The sequence below is a fragment of the Staurois parvus genome, unplaced genomic scaffold (genome assembly GCF_062004578.1).
Source record: "Staurois parvus isolate SC_StPar_1 unplaced genomic scaffold, SC_StPar_1.0 ptg000049l, whole genome shotgun sequence".
NCBI classification, from domain to species: Eukaryota; Metazoa; Chordata; class Amphibia; order Anura; family Ranidae; genus Staurois; species Staurois parvus.
This window is the reverse complement of record NW_028317845.1, coordinates 2,422,155-2,436,396: the sequence shown is the minus strand read 5'-3', so window position 1 is coordinate 2,436,396 and position 14,242 is coordinate 2,422,155. Positions and strand designations below refer to the sequence as shown.

Genomic DNA, 14,242 nt, shown 5'->3' with positions numbered 1-14,242 from the left:
GGGAGCCATTGGCTCCCACTGATGGCAATCACAGCCAGTTAGCCAATGAGGAGATAGAGGGGGCGGGTCATGCCCAAGGACCTGTAAACCTGGGGAAAAACTTCTTAGCAAGCTGTACACTGTACAAAAAGATGTGGATCAAAAAAGAGCACTGTCCTCCCTAAGAGACAGTGGAACAGTGAAGATTTTCCTGTCTAGCAACTAGCCTGTAGGTAGGCTCCCCTCTCTGGGGCCCCTTCCCAGTCTCCACACTCCAGTCTTCCTCTCAGTCCATCATCCTCCCAACTCTGCACACCAGCTTCCCAAGCTCTGCCACATTTGAGTGTTGTCCTTTGTCACTAGGCCCAGCCTTCTGCCTGGGGATTGGACAAGGTCCCTCAAACATGCAGATCTGACCCTCCTCCCCTCCTCCGCCCCTTTCCCAGAAAGGTTTCTCAGTTTCTGGAAGGGCTCCAGAAGCCGTGACCTGATACCCAGCCTCTAACTAACAAAAAAATCCTTTCTAGCTTACCTAGTGGGCATTATATGTGGTTTCATTTTCTCTCTAGGGGGTACCTTTACGGTGAAAAAATACCAAAGCCCATAGCTTGAATTTGCCATCACCTGGTAATCTACCTCTTGGTAATGGTTGTTAAAAAGCACCTGTAACCAAATAGGTTACATCATAGCTTGTGTACCGCAAGCAGGGTGACTTAAATCAATAGCTTCTACTTTGAAACTACTTTTGCCACCAGAGATTTCTCCCCATGCTCCTACAAAGCTTTCTATGTATACCCTAAGCAGAACTATATTGAATTGGTTGGTTCCATCAATGTGGGAAAAGTAGTCTACTCTTTGAGGGGAACCTACTAAGGCTGGAGCACCTAGAATCTGGAGCAGCTTTGCATGGCAACCAATTAGCTTCTAGATTTCATTTTCAAATCTTAGCTGAAAAAGCTCTGGAGGGAAGCTGATTGGTCACTATGCACAGTTGCTCCAGATCCTCTTTGTTCCAGTTTTATTAAGTTCCCCCTTTTCCCAGTTACCAGCCCGTTAATTTGAAGAAGGGGACAATATTAGAGCAGGCTGGTTAGTTTGTTTTATGCCCATATTGGGTCCCCTTTCTCCCTGGCCCCCATGCCTACTATGTTATACCCTTTGTTTAGGAGCATAACCCTTATTACTTTTGTTAATGAAGAGGAATCATTAATCAAGACTCTTAAATTTATTAGCCTTATTGTTTCCCTTCTTTCAGTATTTTTAGCATTTATATCTGTATATTATTTTCTATCTGTTCTCTTCTTGCCGTCCTCATCTGCATAGTAAGAAGATATTCAGCCGTAAAACAAAGCCACCATCACTGTATGTGGACCTGAACTGGCTTGCAAACTACTGGGGGTGTGATGGGAAACCAAGAATGTAAGTCCTAGTAAGAAAAGTCACAATAACAAGTCACTGAGGGTTTACCACTGGATACATGGTGATAATACATAAGAAAACACCTGCACAAAAAAATTGCTTTTGTTAGTTACCTGTAAAGGTGTACATAAGTATGATGTAATTATATCTGTAACATGGTTTGCATTACAGTATATAAGAAAAGTTCCAGAAACTGTATATAAGAAAAGTTCTAGAACTACTACAACTAGACAGAAACTGAACTCTTTGTTGTAGCAATGCTGCTTGAATGCTGCAGAAAATATATATTTTATAGAAATATATATTTTTTATTTAAACCACTTCCCACCCAGCCTATAGTCAAATGATGGCTTGGCGAACCTCTCATCCCTCCTGGAGGGCATCATATGATGTCCTTCCTGGATGGTGCCTTGCGTGTGCCCGCAGGGCTGTGCTGTTGTGAGATCTGTCTCCGGCTGTGTATCTTGGACACGGCCGATGACAGATCTGTGTACCAGCCCCATTGCCAATACCATGTGACCTGCTGTGACCAATCACAGCAGGCCACATGATAGTTGAATGCAATGGATGGTTTCCTTTCATGTCATCCATTGTATACAAGTGTGTCTAGCTGTGAATGGTCACAGTGATCACATGCATAGGCTGGGCCAGTCACAGGCCATCTGTGTCATGTGATTAGCTGTGGTCAATCACAGCTAATCACAACAAAAAAAAGCCGAATTAATTGATTTCATTCAGTTAAATGCTTGCTTATAGCAAAGCAATCATATTGTGTAAAAAAACAAATAAATACTGATCACTTCTCCAAAGTAGTATGATGTTACTATGGTAACATTATACTACTTTGATCATAGTGTAATTTGAAAAATAAAATCTTAAAAAAGAGAAAAAAATGTAATAAAAAATAAAAACATAAAAAAAATTATAATTTTTTTTTTTTCGTACTGTCACCAGTCAGTGTCCCTGATCACCGCCACACCAGTTATATGCTGATGCTGTACTGCACTGGTGAGAGTATGTAAAAAAAAATTGTGAAAATTATTTTTTTAATATCTTAATTTTCCAAAAAATTATGAGAAAAAAATCACAACTTCAAAAAACTCACCATGTCTGTTATGAAATACGTTGGGCTGTCTACTTTGCAAAAAGGGGTCATTTGGGGGATATCTGTACTGTCCTGACATTTTTGGGCCTCAAGAAATTAGATTGGCTGCCAGGACTTCAGGATTTATCAGTTTTCAGATATATCCTATAGTTTGTGTACTCTATAACTTTCCTACAGACTAAATAATAAACACTGGTTTGGGTTATTTTCGCCAAAGACATGTAGCAGAATACATCTTGGCCTAAATTTATGAAGAACAATTATTTATTTGCAAACTTTTATAACAGAAACAAAGAAACGTGTTTTTTTTTTTTAATTTTCGGTCTATTTTTGTTAATTTAACAAAAAAATAAAAGCCTCAGTGGTGTTTAAATGCTACCAAAAGAAAGCTCTAGTTGTGTGAACAAAATGATAAAAATTTAGTTTGGCTACAATGTTGTATGACCGCACAATTGTCATTCAAAGTGTGAGAGCCCTGAAACCTGAAAATTGTCCTGGGCAGGAAGGGGATAAAAGTGCCCGGTATTGAAGTTGTTAATATATGAAGTATATGTTTACATTTTCTTCAGATATCATCATACAGGACCAGTGACCAATTTCTACAGCTTGAGAGAAGGACTTGCAATACTGGCAGAGAAGGTAAAATAAACCAGTTTTTAAGGCATATTTGGGCTTAGTCAATAAACAGTGAAAGAAATCAATTGCAAGCTATAGTAGCCCAGATTAAAAATAAGATTTCGTTTTACTGAAGCTAACCTAGTAAAAGATCAATTCTAACTGATTCGCCCAATGTAAATTGTGACATCAAAATATAGAAGCGTTGACAGGTTGTACTTGCCCTCTTTCAAAATTTAAATTAAAAACTATTGGAAAAGAAAATTTTGAGGTTGTAAGATATCACAGATATTCACTTAATTTCAGTGGGTGGTAGTAGACAGATGTCCATATGAATTCATAAATCTATAGTTAGACAAATGTTCATTATTTAAAATGTGAAAAATTGTCATAGGCCTGCAGGCCTAAATTAGAACCTAGCTGCCCACAAGATTCTGACAAGCTTGTGTACAGATAAAGCAAGAAGCTTTAGACTCATCGGCTGCAGAATTAACTGGAAGCCAAGGTCATCCTCAGAGGAGGACTGACAACTCATGGGGCCCCCGGGCAATAGGGGATCATGGGGCCCCTGTGTCCTCACCAACACCCAAAAAAGCTTATGAAAAAGCCAATGAAAGGTACCAGGGGCATCTCATGGGGCCCCCTACTGACCCCGGGCCCTCGGGCAGTGCCCGAGTGTTTGAATGGTCAGTCCACCCCTGGTCATCCTATATTTCACTGTGTTCTTTCTTAGATCAGATGGATTATGTTTCATCTCTATGAAAATCCAAAATATTAGTCACACATAGATAGTGCAAACTGTGAGCTATATGCACGTATAAAATTGTATGTCCTGGTTGTAAAGGATCACATGGGGCCGACCAAACCAGTGGGGGTTATTTACTAAAGCTGGTTCACTCCGAATCTCATGCAAAGAAGCCAATCAGCTTACAGGTTTTATAGCTAAAGCTTAACTGAACAAGCTCAGGTTAGTAGCTGATTGGCACCAATTCTTAGTACACCAGTTTTAGTAGATAAACCCATTATATGGGATTCATTTACAGCAGCCATACAGTGAATGCACTTTTGGGATGAGGAACTGATTTCATAAATCCTGTCCCCAACATAGCTACACATTAGAACCGGCTTTTCCAAATAAATTATGGCTACTTCAGAAGGCCAGAACCCCACCTTTAGCAGACGAGACAACACCTGCTAGAGGTAATTCGCCATGAGTTAGAGTCCAGCCCACATCCATACCTCAATAAATTGAGCAGTGGAAAAAATGAACAGTGTAATGTGTGTTAGGCTTCCTTCATAAAAGCGTACTCAAACTTACATCTGTGTGAGGGCCATGTTTTGCTTGCATGTTCCCTTTCATCCAAGTGCAGGCAGTCCCATTAATGTCAATTGGGATGCAGCAGCTGCACGGACACAGCCGCTGCTCCCAATTTGACATTTGTGTCCTGAATGCAGACAATATGGATTTAGAGAAGGCACCCTCATTAGGGTTGCCACAGCATCCCTTTAAAACCGAACACATAATAATTACACAGGTTCTGTGGCTGATTAAGGTGGTAATAAGAATCACTTACGTAGTGCTTTATCTGCATTAAATTAACCTCAGAACCTGTGTAATTAATATGTGTTCAATTTTAAAGGGATGAGGTGGTAACTCTCACATGGTTGTACGCTTAAAGCGAAGTTCCAGTCAGTTTTGTGTTTGTTAAAAGTCAGCAGCTACAAAAACTGTAGCTGCTGACTTAACACACACTTACATGTCCCAGGGTCCAGCGATGTGCTCACCCGCGCCATCCCTTCTCTGCCTCTTCTCTCCCCGGCACCGGCATCACTATGGGCACACAGCTTGCGGCTTCACAGCTGAGTGCCCGCTGCACATGCGCGAATCCCACTGCGCATTCTGATTGGTCCGGCAGTCTTCTGGGACACGTCCGGCTCACTTCTCTGTGACGTACTGAGCCGGAAGTGGGAGCGGGTAAACCAGGTATCCGCTCCCCCCTCCTCCCCATAAGGCATTGGAGGGGGGGAGGATGCAAACAAGCGAAGCTTCCACTTTTGAGTGGAACTCTGTTTTAAGTATGCCGTGTGAATGAGGCCTAATACAGTGGTCACAGACTTTCTCTGTGAGCATCCCACCAACACAATAAACCATGCTGCCCCAACTGTAAAGTTTTTTTCTGCATTTTTTCCCTTTTTCCATAGAAAATAGCCAAATTTTCTATATGTCCTTGGTCTTTCTTGTATTTTTGTAATATTCATCTTATGCGTTTCTATGAACTGCCCTCCTAGGAATACTAAATTTAAAAAATATTATCTGACCTCTGGTATTAAACTTCTCAAAGTAAGTTCTCCTTACAATCCTCCACCACTATACAAGGTCCTTGCCCCCGTTAGCGAGTTCACATGGACATGCGTACTTTTCTTTAGAAAGTTTATCCAGTAGTCAGATCTGTGAAAGCATCTGCATGGTCTCAGCTAGTTTATCTGATTGTATGTCCATTTTGGCCTCATCCACAATACAGTAATTAGTGCAAAAATGTATTATTTTATTAATCTTAGAAACTGCAGGTGAAGGGATGCAGTGAGCCTTATATAGATGAGCAAAGTTGAAAATCCTGCTTTTAAACAGGGGTGCTCAAAGCATTTGAATGCAGAACACAGCAAAAGGCTACATTTGACCTGCTCTAACAGAAACACAATGCAAAAATGGGCAAACACAGCCCTGAACTTTTATTCACTGCATCACATAGTAAATGAAAATCTGCTGACCTGAATATGTTTGGTAAGAAAACAACACCTGTATATACAGTATGAGCCAGGGGCAGACTGACAACTCATGGGGCCTCTGGACAGCAGGGGATCATGGGGCCCCTGTGTCCTTGCCCACACTCAAACCACTCCCAAAAAGCTTATGAAAGGTACCAGGGGCATCTCATGGGGCCCCCTACTGACCCCGTGCCCTCGGGCAGTGCCCGAGTGTCTGAATGGTCAATCCGCCCCTGGTATGAGCCCTAACATCTATAAAATATTACATGAAACACATTTTCTTTCACTGTACTTCTGTCCATACTGTATTGTATTTGTTCCTGAATAAAGCACAAGCCACCAGGACACTGAATATTTTCTATGTCCATCTCCAGGGTTTAGAGTGTTCCTGGGAGCAACATCGCGAGATTGCACTGAGGTTCCACAAGGGACTAGAAGACCTGGGATTAAAGCTCTTTGTGAAGGACCCAGTAAGTATTTACAGCAGAAATATAGTCGGTATAACAGAAAATGGTAGCAAGAGATTCCCACCCTGTACTAGTTGCAGCCTAAAGTGTATACTACTGTAAAATCTGTAAGTGCATAGCGAACCTCAATGTGTCCTGCCCAGCAGCCAAACAATATGTTCATTTCACAAAGCTGTATTTCCCTGGTTGGGAGTTATAATAGTGATACCATCCTGGTTCAGTTTTCTAACTTCACTATTAACCACTTTCAGTCCGGACACTTTTACCCCCTTACTGTCCAGGCCAAATTTCAACTTTCAGTGCTATCACACTTTGAATGACAATTGCGCGGTCATGCAACACTGTACCCATATGAATTTTTTAGCATTTTTTTGAGACAGATAAAGCTTTATTTTGGTGGTATTTATTCACCACTGGGATTTTTATTTTTTTTGCTATGTAAATGAAAATGTCCAAAACATTTTTTAAAAAAAAGTGTTTTTCTTATAAAATTTGGCAAATAAATAGTATTTCATCATAAATCTTGGCCAAAATTTATTCCGTTATATTTTTAGTAAACATAAAAATAACCAAAATTAGTTTATAACCAAAAATTATAATTTTTAAACATTTTTTTACATTTTTTTTATATTAATTTTTATTTATTTATTTTTTTACATACTGTCACCCTAGCAATACAGTGTCACCATGGTGACACTGTACTACTTGTGGGGGGTGATGAAGATTTTTTCTTTTTTTTTTACACTGATTGCTTTTACACCCATAAAGGATGTAAAAGCAATCATTTATCCTTCTCTCTAGCTGCATTCTTGCAGCCATTGAGAACTACTGAGTGAGCTGTGATTGGTCACAGCTTGTACATGGTACAAGGCTGTTGTGAATAGCCTTGTACCATGTGACCTCTGTGATCATTCACAGATTTCACACGTAGTAAGCAATGATGTCACAAGTGACAGCTTGCTTACTACTCTGCATGTGATCACTGATTGGACAATCAGTGATCACATGATCGGGACCTCGTACAGAGGTTCCGTCCAACAATCGGTGTTCCACTGTGTCCGGAGGACACAGAGGGCACCGGATCATGGTGCTGCACGCTTCCAGGGAGTGCGCACAAGCAGGGTGCGGGGAGGCCGTTTATAAACGGCCACCCGACCCTGCACTGCCACCGTCCGGCTGTTTCTATACAACGGCCGGATGGGAGGTGGTTAAAGGCAAGATATAGTTATATAGTTGGTAAGACTGAATAAAGACACCAGTACATCCAGTGCAACCTGAGCGTGTGTGTGTCTGTGTGTGTCAATATCATCTGACTTATGGCATTAACCATCTCAAAGTAAATTCCCTCTCCATTCCTTCACCACCAAACAACGTCTCTGCCCCAGTTAGCAAGTTGCCTTGAACATGCATGATTTTCTCATTGTAGTTTTGTGTGTATTTTCTTTCCTAACGTATTATAATCAGGACTAAAAATGAAAAACAATAGATTTATTTTAACAAAAATATGTGATAATTTACCTTCCCTTTTATGGGCAAGCAAGCAAGTGCTCCAGATTTTTTTTTTTTAACATTTCCCAGACTCTTAGTTTGCATTCTTACTGTATATCTCATTTACAGAACTAAATGGGCCTGATTTACTAAGGACTATGTGTGAATAAAAAAAACAAAACAAAAGCTGCGCAAATAGTGAAAAAGTGACAAAATAGCTGCTGGCAAGACAATCAGGTCAACTGTATACAAATATTATAAATAAATTGCCGCGCTCAAATATCACAACTAAGACACTGTCACAACCGTAAAAGTGATAACATAAATGTATTTATTTTGTTTCAGGTACTTATATAGTGCTGTCAATTTACACAGAGCTTTACATATATATTGTACATTCACATCAGTCCCTAACCCTCAAGGGGTGTACAATCTAAGGTAAATGAGTCCAAATGTAGAAATAAATAGTCACAGTGTTATGAACCATATAGTAGATCACCACGTGTCTTCAATAAGATTAGTTCTCCACCACCAGAAAATGGTAGGACTGTTACCGGAACATTTGGACCCTTATAAAAGAGTCACAAACGCATGAAAATATATCCACCGAATCCCTCAGAATTGGAAGAAGTTAAATCATGGTACTGGATAGAAGTATCATCTTTAAACATTAGCCGCCGGCCAATAGCCGTTTGGTGGCCAGAAAAATGCTTTAGATTTCTGGGTGGACACCATATGGCGTACTCCTGGGCATGCCCAGTTTGCGCGCTTGCAGAGCCCGGCAGCGGCGCGATCTGTCACTGGCTGTGTACCTCGGACACGGCCGATGACAAATCTGAGTACCGACCCCCGTTGCCGGTACCATGTGACCTGCTGTGACCAATCACAGCAGGTCACATGACAGTTGTATACAATGGATGGCTTCATTCATGCCATCCATTGTATACTAGTGTCTAGCTGTGAATGGTCACAGCGATCACATGCACATGTCATGTGATTAGCTGTAGCCAAATTACAGCTAAGCACAAAAAAAAAAAAAACCCTGAATGAATCGATGTCATTCAGGTAAATGCTTGCTTATAGCAAAATAATTCTTTGCTATAAGCAAATTGTGTAAAAAAAAAATACTGATCACTTCCCCAAAGTAGTACAATGTTACTATGGTAACATTGCACTACTTTGGTCATAGTGAAATATGAAAACAAAACTAAACAAAATGTAATAAAAAATTTAAAATAATAAAAAAAAAAATATATATATATATATATATATTTCATACTGTCACCAGTCAGTGTCCCTGTTCACCGACATGCCAGTTATATGATGATGCTGTACTGCACTGGTGACAGTATGTAAAAAAAAAAATAGTGAAAATAATTGTTTTAATTTTTTCATTTTCCGAAAAATTATGACAAAAAAAAATACAACTTCAAAAAACTTGCCATGCCTCTTATGAAGTACGTCGGACTGTCTACTTTGCAAAAAGGGGTCATTTGGGGGATATCTGTACTGTTCTGACATTCTTGGACCTCAAGAAATTAGATTGGCCGTCAGTACTTCAGGATTGATCAATATTCAGATCTATACCATAGTTTGTGCACTCTATAACTTTCCTACAAACTAAAAAATACATCCTAATTTGGGTTATTTTCACCAAAGACATGTAGTAGAATACATCTTGGCCTAAATTTATGAAGAACAATTATTTATTTGCAAATTTTTATAACAGAAGCAAAGAAAAACATGTTTTTTTTTCTAAATTTTCAGTCTTTTTTTGTTAAGTTGGCAAAAAATAAAAACCCCGGCAGTGCTTAAATACCACCAAAAGAAAGCTCTTGTTGTGTGAAGAAAATGATAAAATTTTAGTTTGGGTACAATGTTGTATGGCCGCGCAATTGTCATTCAAAGTGTGAGAGCGCTGAAACCTGAAAAATGGCCTGGGCAGGAAGGGGGTAAAAGTGCCCAGTATGGAAATGGTTAATTCCTCTCCATTCTTAATCTCATGATAATACCCCTCAGTATGGCCATGCGAAGAAAGACAGAGGAGTGACCATTATATGGTGTGATATTTGAGAGCACCAATTTATTTATAATATGTGTGAATATAGACACTTCAAAGTTACATGAACAAGTCAAGTAAATCACAAGCTCATAAAATCTGAAATGTGATCATGATGCGCATGCACAGGCAACAGTGATTTATTTGCATAATTTACTAAGAAGTGTGGTTTGCTAAACAGTAGAGTCCAGCATCATAACATATGCCAACATATGCATATTAACATGTCGTGGTTTGCCTAAAATAAAAATGTGATATTTATCTTGTTTTTTCAAATCTGGGCAGACTTGGAGATAATTGGAAATAGGATGCAAGCCCCCTTACATCTAGCCACCCATAGACTAACATCAAGCTTCCAATCAGGTCTGCCTGAAAAACTGACCTGATTGGACCATCTGTGTAATACAGGTCGCTGTTATCGCTTCAAGGAACGTGGTGTTATATTACATACCAGGATTTAGCTAATCCTTTGTTTAGGGACTTTCTTACCAAATATGAATTTGCCCCCAGTCTGAGTTTTAGAAATGTTCTTAGTAGTTTTCTCATTTTCAAATATTTGACGTAAAGCTAGCAAAAATGAAAAATTCCAACAGCTTCAACATGTCTGTTAATATTGACATTTGACTTGTTTTAGGCTTTGCGACTTCCGACTGTGACAACAATTCAAGTGCCGACTGGCTATGAATGGAAAGACATCACAACATACATCATGAAGAAGTACAACATTGAGGTTACTGGGGGCCTAGGGCCCTCAGCTGGAAAGGTAACTGATAAATTGTCTAAAAATGTCACAATAGTCTTTTAGTTCAATTTTAAATGATTGTATTAGGTTACATTCACATAAACGTTTGATGCAGAATTATTCTGCTCATATCTGGTATTTCAGACATAGGTAGAAACTGGTGGACTGAGTCACCTGCCTGGTTTCTCATGATTGAAAGACTTAAGCAAAAAGGGCTTCCAGTTACATTTAATGGTGCTTCTGCTTCCTGGGCATGGAGTCTCACTCCTTCTGCCACATTACAGTCAATTCACTAAAGGATTTTGTATGCGATATGATGGTCCTACAACCAATTTTTCAGAAATATCGCTTGAGATAATAAAAGAGCAAATTGATCAAAGTCCTTTCACACACACAGCAGCTCGGCTCCGCCCCTGCTCTCTCCTCATTGGCTCACTGGCTGTGATTGACAGAAGCTGGAGCCAATGGCTGCTGTGTGAGCCAATGAGGGGAGAGAGACCCGAGAGAGCCGTGGCTCTCATGAACTTTACTAAATCGAGATGGGGCTCAGGTACGTATAGGGGGAGGGGGGATTTGCACTCAAAAGGTTGTTTACTTTAATGCATGGAATGCATTAAGGTAAAAAAAACCTTCTGCCTTTAGAATAACCTTAAAGTACATTCTCTGCATGAAGGTTAAAAACTTTTAGTGTGCAGCTCCCCCCTCCCCCTTATATTCATCTGAGCCCGATCCTGATCCAGCGATGTGCACGAGAGCAGAAGCTCTCCCATTTATCTGTTTCCTCATTGGCTGAGACACAGCAGTGGGAGCCATTGACCCCCGCTGCTGTCAATCACAGCCAGTGAGGAGGGAGTGTGGACGGGGCTGAACCAAGCTCTATGTGTCGCAACACATAGAGGCGGCTAGGGAGCGAGCGGCCATGAGAGCCCCCAGAACAAGCAGCTTTCTCTGAGGCACTCAGCAGGGGGGGTCCTTGAGTACCAGTGGGGGACCCGAGAAGAGGAGAATTGGGGCTGTTCTGAGTAAAACCATTGCACAAAGCAGTGAAAGTATGACATGCTTGTTATTTAGCCTTAGTTCACATATGTGCAGGCTGGTTTGCAGTGCGATCTGTAAAAGAGTCCGGTATGATTTCGTTCAGCAGTTCAGGTGCAATTCCAATGCAAATTGTTAAAGTGTATGACATTTGAAATCGCACCTGAATTGGGCTGAAATTCATACCGGACTCTTTATATAATCGCACTGCAGCTAGCCCGCACATATGTGAACCAGCTCCATGGAAAAGAATTTGGTTCATATGCGAATCAAATGCAGTTCAAAACATATCCAATTCGTGTATATGTGAACTGGGTCTTTAAAAAAAAAAAACGGAACCCTTACAATCACTTTAAAAGTATACAATGTATCAGTGTGGAAATGTCCTGCCCTGAGCTCAGGAATGAAAATAAATTGTAACATTTCACCAGAGGGAGATCGGAATGAAAGCACACTAGAAAGTTTTCACAGTTTTGTAATATTTCTGTGAGCATTTATTTCTTCCTCTAGTGCAGTGTTAGCTTGTAAAAATAAAAAATTGCCAAAAAATAACGCCAAATATAATGCTACATTTAAGTGATAACTCGCAAAACATAGATATTTAACACATTCAGTAAATAGCGCATTTTTTTTGTGACAAACAGAAAATTGATGTTGCGCTAATCACAATAATGCCTCGTACACACTATAAGAAAATCGTACGAAAATGTTCGTACGAGGACCAATCGTCCGATAATCGGATCGTTAGTACACAGCTTTTGAGAGCCGATCACGACAATTCGCACGACAATATCCGAACCGACAAGCGCAAACATTTTTCTTGTACAATACCAGATCGTACGATTTTCATTTAATCAGTACAGTAGTCGTCTGAAAATACAATACAAATACAACGCAGTACATGACATCACTTTCTAAATTCTTTTCTTTCATAGGAGAATTTTCGTATATTTAGTAACCTCTTCACTTTCGATGTGAGACTAGCAGACGAAAAAAAACGGCTGATCGTTCATCCGATATTCTCATCGTGTGTACGGGGCATAATGCCACAGATATTCCAAAACAAATAATGAGATAAGAAGACAATAGATAATACACCATAACATAATCAGTAAATGGAAGGAATATGGGAGTGAAGGGAAAGGTGAAATATTAAAGGTCCAAAATGAGGACCAAAAGGTGTAACAGACAATAAACTGTGAACGTCGGCAAAACGCATGGAAATGATCAGGGAAAAATAAAATATTAACTAAATCACAGTAATAGTGGGACATATGAGTCCGTCATAACATAAATGAAATAACGTGAATACAACTGATGAGAAAGTGGAGCAAAATGTGAAAAATACAAAATGAAGTGCTTAAATATTAAAAGTGGACAAACCACTTATCACAGAAGAATGCCAATAACAATGCACAGTGAGGCCAAAACATGTGACCAATGCGACTAAAGGATCATAACACAATGTGCATCAAAAGGCCATGTGACATAAAACGACTAATAAGTGACCATATAAATACCATAAATAAATGTGGCAAACATATATAGAGTGCAACTAGTATAAAACAGAAAATGGTGATACAAACGTACAGTGAGACCAAATGAATGTAGGTCGGAGAGTGGAATGTGGTGACGTAATTTCTGACACGAGCGGCCGCAGCCATATTGGTACACCCAGTACACCCGTATCAGCACATATGATTGATGCCTTGTTTGATCTGTTCCCCTGTTGGTCTTAGGTCTAGAATCTTTGGTGTGCTGGCCATTTTGATGTATTGGATTTTCATGGTATCTCTGTCAGCCGTGCACCCTCTTCAAGGCATATGAAATGTGAAGGTTTAGGAGAATTCTTTGTTCAATATGGTTTGGCAAAATAAAAGCTGGAGTGTAATTTGTAGTCAGAATGTGTATTTTTGTGGTATTACTAAATGATTTGTATTATAATGTCTGCAGGTGCTACGTGTTGGACTAATGGGTTACAATGCAACGAAAGCCAATGTAAACCACGTATTAGAAGCTCTCAAAGATGCGTTGCAGCACTGCCCTAAGAACAAGATGTGATTGTGGTGTACTCTGCAACTGCTGAAGAAGCTCACTGTGTAAATGTAGCATCAATCTCTACTTCTTCACCTCCTAAACCCATGGTGGCTTTCATGTCATCTCCTGAGCAATGAACACATTTACAATGAGATAGAAAATAAAATATCTGTGATTGTTTATATAGGATGAATTTAATAAACACGTTTCAACTGTGTTTAGAATACATTGATTGACACAACACAATGGTATGATTGGAGTTGTTAGCTGTACTTGATTTTGATGACTAGTTCAAGGTCAAGGATGAGCTAATCTTTGGGCCAAACTCAGCTTGGCTGGATCACAAGGGAAAATATTACATCATAGCTGTTCGAATAACCTGTGGCCATGGAATACCCCTCCTGCAGTCGCACGTAACAATGGGACAGGAATGCTGGTGATATCATTGCCCTAATACATCCCTTGGTCAATTAGGTATGGCCATGTGAAGAGTTTTTACCTCTGGTTTGAGGCCTTCAGGAGACATGGGG

General features: G+C 39.9%; 1 protein-coding gene across 1 annotated transcript in view; it reads left to right on the top strand.

The window, feature by feature from the left end:
* AGXT (alanine--glyoxylate aminotransferase) overlaps positions 1-13,929 on the top strand; it is a 48,353-nt gene extending 34,424 nt beyond the window's left edge. The window contains exons 7-11 of the mRNA XM_089665877.1: positions 1,303-1,398; positions 3,073-3,142; positions 6,259-6,354; positions 10,533-10,661; positions 13,629-13,929. Of these exons, the coding sequence (XP_089522003.1) occupies positions 1,303-1,398; positions 3,073-3,142; positions 6,259-6,354; positions 10,533-10,661; positions 13,629-13,736 (499 nt within the window). The 3' untranslated portion in view covers positions 13,737-13,929. The remainder of the gene's footprint in view (positions 1-1,302; positions 1,399-3,072; positions 3,143-6,258; positions 6,355-10,532; positions 10,662-13,628) is intronic.
* Positions 13,930-14,242: the final 313 nt, after the last annotated feature.